General features: G+C 41.1%; 1 protein-coding gene across 1 annotated transcript in view; it reads left to right on the plus strand.

Annotated features, from left to right (window-relative positions):
- Positions 1–1,084: 1,084 nt before the first annotated feature.
- The window catches only part of LOC101850357 (mucin-3A), a gene marked incomplete in the record, with an annotated part of 42,548 nt that continues 31,866 nt past the window's right edge, over positions 1,085–11,766 (plus strand). Inside the window, 1 exon segment of the mRNA XM_035971794.1 lies at positions 1,085–2,308. Within this exon segment, the coding sequence (XP_035827687.1) occupies positions 1,333–2,308 (976 nt within the window).

The following is an 11,766-nucleotide window of genomic DNA, read 5'->3' on the forward strand; positions in this document are numbered from 1 at the left end:
TTTTCATACTTCTTTTTATAAGTTCGATAGGCCCTATAGATCTACGCTTTGATTCAGTCAATAAGAAATAAACCACTTCGTAGATATAATGCTGATGAAGAAATAAAGGGGTTTTTGGCGTTCTATTTTTAAGCCTATATCTCTATCTCTATCTATTTAATAATACATTTGTTTGTAGATCTAGTTGTAAAAAGAACGCTGTGTTATTTCTATTTAGTAACCTAGATAGTACGCCACGGCGCCCACGTAAAAAAAAAAGTTAACAAGGACCAAGCCGCTCGCCTATCGTGTATGAGGGAGAGAAAACATGCCTAGTCCATTGCTTTAGCTTGAACTCCTTCACACAACTCGCCCACTGAAACATGGCGGACGCCGCTGTCAAATGTGGCCATTGCGCAGCAGGGCGAGAGAGGGGCGTACTGTATCTAGTGCCTATAGTGTACATCTATGCCCCACCCTAATCGACCGGTCTCAGCAAAATAGGATTTTCCCTACTGCTGTAAGTTGCTTTTGCTATTATGTATTTATGGGTTAATATACATTATTTTTTGGCACTTGCATTTATGTTGTACATGGTGCTATCTAACATTAATTTAATATTTTCCCCCTTAAGTATTTAAAACATTTTCACATTTTGATCACATTTTTTCCTACTCCTCCAAAGTTTAGAAATGTATTTTAATGATATCGGGCATACAGATAGCCCAAGAACATGGCTTCATTGTAAAGATGATTTCTTCAATATCTCTTGTATTTTATGTTATGTCATAAATTCGATTCATTTCAGCTAAAATGCCATTCTTTAAAAATGGCCAAATGTCACTTGCTTTAACTCAAAAATTATGTAAGATCTAACAAAAAAATGTTCCTATTGCAATGATAACAAACCTCTTGCCTACCTATATCTGTATTCTGAAATTAGAACAGATTCCATTTGTAAAGTTCGGAGTAGTACCATTTTGTTTAAATGACATAGTATTTAAGATGGAGATTATTATAATGAAAATCAGAATGGACAAAAAAATGCAAAATGATTTTTGCTCCAATAATATCTGTCATACTAAGTTTCGAGTCCCTTGGCCCAATAATAAAGATTTTAACCCACAGGTGGGATCACTTCCCTTCACAGCAGCAAGCTGAGAACAACGTGTCAAGAACAAACATTACTCATAAAGCATAAGCCTTGAACCTGAAAGATAACAAAGGTCCCTCTGGAGCACTATGCCAAATTGTATTAAAAAAACCCTTTTTTGTGTGTTTTTCTTTTACATATTCAGGTTCCTTCGCTGCCAAGAAAGCGATAGACTATCAACATCCCACACAATAAAGTAAATGTTAATAATAAACATGAGAACAGAAAATAACACATTTAAAGTCATGTGCTATATTTTGGTCATGATCAGTTTATCTGTCATAACAAATTCGATCACAGCATCCTCCAACGTGTCACGTCCACCAACCAACTCACCAAATTCATCTATCAGTTCATTACGTTCGTCTAAAATACTAACATCCCCGACCTCTAACATACCAACATCCCCGACCTCTAACATACCAACATCACCGACCTCTAACATACCAACATCACCGACCTCTAACATACCAACATCACCGACCTCTAACCTACCAACATCACTGACCTCTAACATACCAACATCACCAACCTCTAACCTACCAATATCACCGACCTCTAACATACCAACATCACCGACCTCTAACCTACCAACATCACTGACCTCTAACATACCAACATCACCAACCTCTAACCTACCAATATCACCGACCTCTAACATACCAACATCACCGACCTCTAACCTACCAACATCACCGACCTCTAACATACCAACATCTCCGATTTCTAACCTACCAACATCCCCGACCTCTAACATACCAACATCACCGACCTCTAACATACCAACATCCCCGACCTCTAACCTACCAACATCCCCAACCTCTAACACACCAACATCATCGACCTCTAACATACCAACATCACCGACCTCTAACATACCAACATCCCCGACCTCTAACATACCAACATCCCCTACCTCCAACATACCAACATCCCCGACCTCTAACATACCAACACCCCCGACCTCTAACATACCAACATCCCCGACCTCTAACATACCAACATCACCGACACTTAACATGACATCACACATGTCAAAATCACCGACACCTAACACAACAGCATCACCGACACTTGATACGTCAACGCCTAACGCTCCAGCATCTCGCAGCCACCGACCTTTGACGCACAGCACTGTTTTACCCACGGTTCCCCCAAGTTATGCTGTACGAAAAGGTAGGTGACATGAATCTGTATTTACAAAAATGATATACTTTTGAGTTAGCTCTTTAAATAATCTTGCAACGAACGTCTAGATGTTTCGGAGCTTGGACCTGTAATTCTTGTCAAGTAAGCCACAAAGCCATCGTTTTCGAAGTACCAATATAATCAGAGTAATCGTAAATCCTCTCTGATATAATTTAATAAAGAAAGTGGTACCTCCTACAACGAATATCGGTTCGATCGGACACCATAAGTGAGATGCCTCACAATGAGTTAGATACACACAGATAGTCTAGCACAACAATCGTACACTAGAAACAGCTACCGACCATGTTGGATGTTTTTGACACTACTGAATCATAACTTTAATTGCTCATCCTGAAGAGTACCAAATTAATACATTCAAATAAGGAGATATAACTACGGCAATTAACAATAGTGAACCAAACACAGTTATTGCTCATTTAACTAATATTACAGGGATATTACATTGTTCCCTTTTTAAGCGTTTCATATTGACTGAACCAAAGGACCAAAAATAAAGGTAACTGAAAATGAAATCAAATTGTAAACAGTGGTCGCAATTGGACACAAATCATTCACATACTAAAATTGCTTACAGAAACAGAGTAACATTAGTAACAATGATAGGACAATAATCATTTGCAACAAACACGGAGTGTCTACTGCAACACAAGTACAGACATCATGGGATGAGATATACATTAAGGCAACTATAAGACAAGCCTGTCTGGCGCCTTGCGTAGTCTGTTAGACCTTCTCAGTGCAGGAGGGGCATAAGGGGTTTCAGTAATAACAGGGTCGAGAGACACACTGTTGTTGCTACTGTTAGGAGTAGCCTTGACTACTTGTTCTGGTGCAACCAGAGCGGATGGGGGCACTGATACAAGGCTTTGCTCAGATACAGGACATGAAACATTTTCATTTTTGCTTGCACTCTCAGTGTTTCTTTCATCCATCTTTAACTCACCTCTTTCATTCAGTACACTTTCTTCCCTCTCCAACTCGCACCGTTCTTTCAGTACACTTTCTTCCCCTTTTTCTACAGAAGACTGATCAGAAAGAGACCTTTCAAAATCACAACATGTGACTCGAATTTGATCTTGGTGTCTTCTTATCAGTCCTTAAGAAGGAGTTTGAATCTCAAAAGACAGAGGACAAGTCTGTTTTACAACTTTACCTGAGACCCATTTGGATTTGTTGCCACTCCTGCTGAAATTTCTAACAAAAACATTATCATCTATCTCAATGCATCTGCTCCTAGCAGTTTTATCATGATTTTCTTTTTGTCTTGCCTGCTGTGTTTGCACGTGGCCATGAACTACAGGGTGTAGGAAATCCAGATGTGTCTATGTTTTCCTAGTGAATATCAACTCAGATGGACAAAGACCTGTAGTTGAGTGAGGAGTTGATCTATATTTAGTCAAAAATCTGCACACTTTCTCTTTCACGCAACCTTTGTCAATCTTACCCATAGCAGTTTTAAACGCTTGTACTGCTCGTTCTGCCAATCCATTCGATGAAGGATGATATGGTGACACTCTGTGTTGTACGCCATTAGCCTTTATGAATTTTTGAAATTCTGAGCTGGTCCATGTTGGGCCATTGTCAGTTACGATATAATTTGGTAGGCCCATGACGGAGAACACATCACGCAGTTCAAGTATTGTTTGATTGGCTTTAATGTCTGACATGATTCTCACATCTAGCCACTTAGACTGGGCATCTACAATGACCAGAAACATTTTCCCCATAAATGGACCTGCAAAGTCCATGTGTAAGCGATCCCAAGGATCTGTTGGCCATTCCCAATTGTGTAAGGGATCTTTAGCTGGCTTTTTGGCATGTAATTGACATAGGTAGCACACTTTGACAGATTTTTCTATGTCAGTGTCTAATTTTGGCCACCAAACCCAGGATCTTGCCAATGCCTTCATCTTCGCCATTTCAACATCGGAATCATGAAGCAACTCTAGAACATCACTTTGCAGTGATTGAGAAATTATGACTCTTGACCCCATAACACGCAACCTCTTTCAGTGCTAATCTCACTCTTTCTCGCTTTGAAAGGTCTAAGAGGACTGTCGCAGTCAAGTGTCAAGTGTCTTGTCAGATCAACCATTCATACAGTAATAAAAAACTTGTCTTAGTACAGGGTCAGTTTTTGTCTCTGTTGCAAGTTTGTCAACGTCAAGGGGTGTTTTGTCAATCAAATCAAACAAAAAGTCTATTTCTTCAGGCACATAAGGAACAGCTGTTTGTTCTTGCAGTGGGAGTCTACTGAAGGCATCAGCGTTGTTCTGTGGACCTGGGCGATACTCCAAGTGGTAGTTGTGCGCTGATAATGTTATGGCCCACCGTTGCACACACAATTGAACGCTTGAGTCTGTGCGCGCCCCCATTGCCATCGGGCATTCTTTGTGGGGAGAAAGTGTACTGAATGAAAGATGAAAGATGTGAGTTAAAGCATAAAGTGGGGCAAGGCGTTGAGACAAGTTGTCGATGAAGCTTGAGTAGTAGTTGATGAGACCCAAGAACGATTTCAACTGCTGTATGTTCTGCGGTGCTGGAGCATCCTTGATGGCTCTGATCTTTTCCTCTTGTAGTTGCAGTCCATGCTTGTTAAGACGAAAACCAAGGAAGTCGACTTCATTCTGAAGGAACTTACATTTGTCTTTGTTCACGACAAGGCCTTTTTCCTTACACACTGATAGTACCTTGCTCAGTGTCTCAAGGTGATCTGTGTCGTTGGCCCCGGTCACATACAGATCATCAAAATAAACGCACGTGTTCGGAATGTTCTGGAATAAACTATCCACCACTCTTTGGAAAATACTGGGGCTTGAAGATATTCCAAAACACAGTCTCCGGTATTCATATAGACCTTTGTGAGAGTTGATCGTTGTGAGTTTTCTTGACTCTGGATCTAACTGGAGTTGGGTGTAAGCGTGAGAAAAGTCAATTCTTGAAAACTTCTCTCCACCAGACAGTTTTGCTGCAAGGTCTTCAATACGTGGTATTGGATATTTTTCTTCATGGATGATTCTGTTCACCGTCACCTTGTAGTCTCCGCATATGTGCACTGTATTGTCGCGTTTCAGTACTGGCACCATGGGTGTTGCCCAATCAGAGAACGAGACTTTATGAATAATACCAGCCGATTCCAGTCGTGAAAGTTCCTCTTCAATGCCATCTCCCACAGAGAAGGGGGGCTGTCGAGTTTTACAATACTTCGGGACAGCGTTTTCTTTAAGATGTAGTTTCACCACACGATCGTTGAGTAAGCCGTTTTCACTAAACACACTTTGATTTTCCTGTAACACATGTTTCAGGTCTTTTGGTACCTTGAGGGTGAAGATAGAGTTCCAATCCAACTTAATGTACGATAGCCAGTCTCTGCCAAGTAACGGAGGACCCTCTCCCCTGACGATGGTAAGAGGTAACGCTTTCTGCTGACCATTGTAGAGCACCTCCACATTGGTTTCGCCCACAATCTCAACCGCTTGACCTGTGTAAGTGTTGAGGGCTTTGTTCGACTTGTGAAGGGCAGGAAGCTTGAAACGATGAAAATCATTAAAAGTCATCACGGACAGAGACGCACCGGTGGCGACCTGAAATTTGACTGGGTTATTGTTGACAATGAGGTCCACATCAATGGGCCTGGTTCTAGACATTGAGTCAGTCATGGTAAAAAGATGGAAATTGTCATTACCAGCATTACCATGTTCATCTAACATGTGTGACTTGTGTTTCTGTGGTTTGCTCTGCCACTTTGATTTGTTTGTTGACGGCGCTGCTGGCTCAAATTTTGTTGACTTTGGCTTGGATCTACACATTTTTTATATGTGACCTAATTTTGAACAGTTGAAACACTTTTCATTTTTAAACTTGCAAGCATGTAAGGCATGAGGACCACCACAACGGCTACACGGGTTGTGAGATGGTTTGCGTTGAGATTTTAAAACGTTTAGAGTAGTGCCATTTCTCTGCCTGTTTGGACCCTGAAGCTCTCTAGCTGCCTCTGCTGTTGCCATTGTAGCCACTGCTACCCGAACAGCCTCACGGAGTGTCAAGTCTGATTTAGCGAGCAATTTATGTTGAACGCTTTCATCGTTGATTGCACGTACAAATTTATCGCACAGACGCTCCACTAGTTGAGCTCCAAACTCACAGTGGTCGGCTAAGTTTCTTAATTCTGCAATAAAAGTTTGAACGGTCCCACCTGTTTGCCGTGTTCTAGCTTCAAAAGAAGCTCGTCGGAGGAATTTAGGAGGTGGAGGCTCATGGTGATTGCGTAATAATTCACACAGTTCCTGAAATGATTTGTCCGTGACGGTGTGGGGCATGCACAAGTCCTTAAGAAATCTAAACTGCTGTGCACCAATAACAGTCAAAAATATAGCTCGTTGCTTTGAATCATCAACAGAATTAGCCTCAAAGTAAAACTTTAACCTTTCCTCATGGTCTGAAAACTTTTCTTTCGTAGGCACGAATTCTTCAATTCTGCCAGTGACATGGCGGCTGTACGTATTGTTTCTTTACTGTGCTCAAAACAGAACTAACCTGACTTGACAGCTCACAGCTCAATGCAGTGAAAAAATAACTACACAATGTTAATCTTTAACCACTTCACACTTTAATCCACGTCGCCAAATATGTGATGCTTCACAATAAGTTAGATACACACGGATAGTCTAGCACAACAATCGTACACTGGAAACAGTAACCGACCATGTTGGATATTTTTGACACTACTGAATCATAACTTTAATTGCTCATCCTGAAGAGTACCAAATTAATACATTTAAATAAGGAGACATAACTACGGCAATTAACAATAGTGAACCAAACACAGTTATTGCTCATTTAACTAATATTACAGGGATATTACAATAAGCATGATGTCACTGCCGGAGACACTCCCAGCTCGATCTAGTTTTTTGAGGGGGTTTCTTTTTCAAACTTTTAGCAGAGACCTAGCAATGTAAACGAGACGGTACAACTTGTGGCGCTGTCCGTGACAACCAGTGCTACACGCAGCGTAAGCGAAGAGAGCTGTTCTATTTATAACCTGCGCCGGTAAACATACTCGCGTTAGGCCTGCTATCAGTGATGAAGCGTCTATATAATCAAAGAATCATTGCTTCACTTCTTAATTTTGAAACATTGTCGCAGTCAAATTCACCCATAGACGTAAACCTCATAAATTAATTGTAATAAGACGTTCATAATCAACAATGAACAGTATGCCTAACATTCAAAACGGTTTCATTGCCACAGATATATCCTGTTCACCCCTTTCGGCCACTCCATAAGCAGTCACAAGCTTTGATTAAGTAAGCTTACAGTGAGGCTGAAGGAGTCTACCAAAAGAGTTGAAGGGAACATGTGTACAGCACTCAAAACTGTTTCATTGCCACATATACCCTGTTCACCCCTTTCGGGCCACAGTCAAAAGCAGTCACAAGCACTGATTATGTAAGAGAACCATTACACTGGTCGAGTCTACCTCACAAATGTGAGGGGAGCTAACTTCAAATAATCTCTTGACTGCTGCGAGTGCTTGTTTTTTTTCCTCGACTTTTTACGGTCCTATAATCAGATCGTGACCTCGATTATAACACCGGGTCCTGGCCGCGAAAAGCTAGACAAAAACAGCCAAATGTGAAATTAAACAATTGATAATAATTTTCTCATTCTATCAAAGAGTTTAGACTCACTGGTATTAGATCTACATGTAGAACTGACATCTCTGCTTCGTTGCGTTGTGTTTGTGTATTCACATCTAAAGTTACATTTAATGTTAGTTGGAATTTAATGAGATACTTCCCCGATTATTTTCGCGGTTGAACATACAATATGAATTCAGAATTCGTTTTCATTCACTACTCAGTGTCGCCGCCTCGAGTAAGATTCCTGTGTGATATCTCCAGACCCTATCTGGTCCTGTCTCACTTTGATTGCCCTGTCAAACAAGTCAGCATTCGCCCGTGTCTGTTATTGTTCAAATGTGGGTGAACGAAACCAAATTGTTAGTGTACTCTGAGGTTCCAAATAAAAGGGGAGGGGGTAATAAAAAAAGGGGGGGGGCATTTACCAGATATTAATAGAAGGGGGAAAGGACTTCTGTAACGAGTGACCACCTCAACAACACAATAAAGAAGAGACCTAGATCTAACCCTAACCCACACTCTAACCCTAACCCTACCCCTCATCTACCCCTAGATCTACCCCTGCCCCAACCCTCTATTCTACTCTGTCTCATAGTGGTCGCTCGTTACAGGGAGGGGGGGCACTATTGCTGATTAATGATAGATGCAGTTCACATACATTTTGGAGGGTTGTGAAAGAGTACTTGTACTTATTGTTTTACACATGCGAGGAATATTTTAATATAATTCAATTACAAACAGAAATAATTTAAAAAGTTGTATTTGCAAGTTTTTATAGAAATCCACGAGAGGGCCTGCTTATAGGCTACTTGCTACATATCTTTTTGCTCCGACTTTCTCAGGCAAAAGATTAATAAGCGGTGGTGTGTGTGGGGGGGGGGGGGGGGGGCAATATTTCTAAAAAAAAAGAATAAGCGGGGGTCATGGTTTGACAGACTATTTAGGAAGGACGTATGAGTGAGGAGAATTAGCGAAAAGTGGAAAAATAAAGATAAATAAAAATAGATAAAGAAATAAAGAGACAGAGAGAGAGAGAGAGAGAGAGAGAGAGAGAGAGAGAGAGAGAGAGAGAGAGAGGGGGGGGAGGGGGAGGTGGAGAGAGAGAACAACAATAATAACGATGACGACAACAACATCAGGAGAAAGAGCAGCAGCGACAGCAACATCATCAATATTGAGAAAGGGGGAGGGAGACAACAACAATAACGATTATAAGCGGCAACAACAACATTAAAATTCTAGACACTTTTGGCATATAAAATACAAGTAGCTTCATATATTATTCAACAACAACAATGAAGAAGACGAGGAAAAGAGAACGAGAGGGAGAAAAATGGAGAGAGAAAGAAAGAGCAAGAGAGATTTATATACAGCTCACCATATCTATTTCCTGAAGCAAGTGTACTGCTAAATCCAATTTGCTTTGTTTTACAAATGTTAAAATATTCCTGCCTTCCTCTGTTTGTTTTGGTGAACTTGTGCAAAGCACTTCACTTTGTAATGTAGTCTGATATATGTATACAAGAAGAAGTGCCAAAGAATCTAGATCTAGATCTAGATCTTGTCTAGGAGATGAGCATTGAATTAGATCTAGATAGATCTAAAACCTAGATTTACAATAGATAGATCTACTTAAAGCACAAGTTACAGCACACGCTTTCATTCATGGTGAATACAAAGGTGTGTGTTTTGAAACAAATTTTCACTGAATAATATGCTATTTAAGCTTTATCTACTTATCCACTTATTCAAATTGCTTTGTTTTACAAATGTTAAAATATTCCTGCCTTTCCCTGTTTGTTTTGGTAAACTTGTGCAAAGCACTTCACTTTGTAATGTAGTCTGATATTTGTATACAAGAAGATTCTTTGGCACCTCAAGTCAGGTCAGCCTAGTGCTGCTACCATAATGACAGTAGATGGTATTACCTGCAGCTGTTCCTACTGCCTTGTAGGTGCATACGGGAGTATGAACGGTTAAGGGAGTAAACCCTAAACAAATCCGGAGGGAGGGCCCCTAAGACAGTCGACAGGGAGGAACGATCCGAACTATCTTCTGGCAGCCCTTGCAACTTTACTGGTTCCAATTGTATTGACCTTGTCTCTCCTTTGGACTAAATCAGCTAAGTCGAGAGGGGCCTCGTGCAAATTGGGCAAGGCACGTTCTCCATATAGTCAGGCCCAGGCATATAGCTTAGTCATTTTGCTGTCTTACTGCAACACGCATTTAAAGAGTCACCAGGGGATGTCTTCCTCCACTGGAGAACTGATGGGTCGTTCTTCAATCTTGCTCGACTCAAGGCCAAGAGCAAGATCAACAAAACAACAGTACGAGACCTTCTCTTCGCCGATGATGCTGCTCTTGTTGCTCACAGTGAATCAACCCTATAAACAATGATGGACCGCCTATCAACAGCATGCAAGGTCTTTAGCTTGCTCATCAGTGTTAAGAAAACAGTCACCCTTACCCAAAAAGGGGCAGAGCAGAGCCATATATGGCTGAACGACAAGGAACTTGGGACAGTGGACAAGTTCTGTTACCTGGGGTCTACCATCAGCTCTACTACATCACGTGATTATGAGATCAACACCAGGATAGTGAAAGCAGCAACAACTTTTGGAAGGCTGACAAAACGAGCATGGGAAAACAAATGATTAACCATCAAAACAAAGATGAAGATTTACGAAGCATGTGTCCTCAGTACACTCCTTAATGGATCTGAAACATTGACCTTGTACAGCAGACAAGAAAAGCGCCTCGACATTTTTCATCTCAGATGCTGCCGCAAGATCTTAGGCATTTCGTGGCGTGACAAGGTTACAAATGTTGAAGTGTTGGCACGCGCAAACCTCCAGAATATGACAACTATCCTGTGTTTAAAAAGATTGCGGTGGCTGGGCCGTGTCAAGAGAAAGGATGACAACCGGATTCCGAAGCAACTTCTTTATGGAGAACTTGCCCAGGGAAAGAGACCAAGGGGAAGACCAACATTGAGGTACAAAGACACCTGCAAAAACAGCTTATCTACGCTCGGAGTAGATGTTAGCATCTGGAAAGAAATAGCTGAAGACAGGAAAACGTGGAGGAAAATGATAAAGGAATGAACTATAATGCAAGAGAGCAGCTTTAGAAACAACCAGGCAGAGAAGCGCCAACGACGAAAGGAAAACAGCGGAAATACAGAGCTTCGATCTACGACACTGACACACAAGCACTGCGATAGAATCTGCGCTTCAAACATAGGAAGAATTAGCCATGAAAGAAGCTACAGGAAAAAAACCTTGAGACCATCTTAAGCTAAATTGACCGTCTGCATAGACGAAAAGAGCCATATACTTATCCACCAATTGACTTACCTTTCAGGGTCTTTAAGAAAACGATAAAAAGCTAATTCTGGTAGTCTGTTTTTTTAAATTAGTGCAGTATATTGCACACTACTTACAGTGTGTGTTCTTAGAATCAGCCGTGTTTGTTTGAGTTTACCGGCGCAGTTCCTGTTATCACGGGATTGGTCTGATTCGCGGTCCGGCCCAAGCTGCGCTGTCTCGTTAACATTGCTAGGTCTCTGCTTTAAGTAAGAGTTTAACGTTACTTACGGAACAAATAGTTCATCCACTTGCCGAAGATTAGAGGCATTACAAGAGAGTACCGTTCAAAGAAAACCAGAATAGGAGATAAGGACAATAGAAGATTGACAACAGAGAAGGAGCAGGCCTCACCGGAGAACCCGCCAACCATAATCCAACTAGTCTGACAGAATGCTTTGCTTTTTTTTTG

Source organism: Aplysia californica, unplaced genomic scaffold, assembly GCF_000002075.1.
Source record: "Aplysia californica isolate F4 #8 unplaced genomic scaffold, AplCal3.0 scaffold00507, whole genome shotgun sequence".
Taxonomy (NCBI): domain Eukaryota; kingdom Metazoa; phylum Mollusca; class Gastropoda; order Aplysiida; family Aplysiidae; genus Aplysia; species Aplysia californica.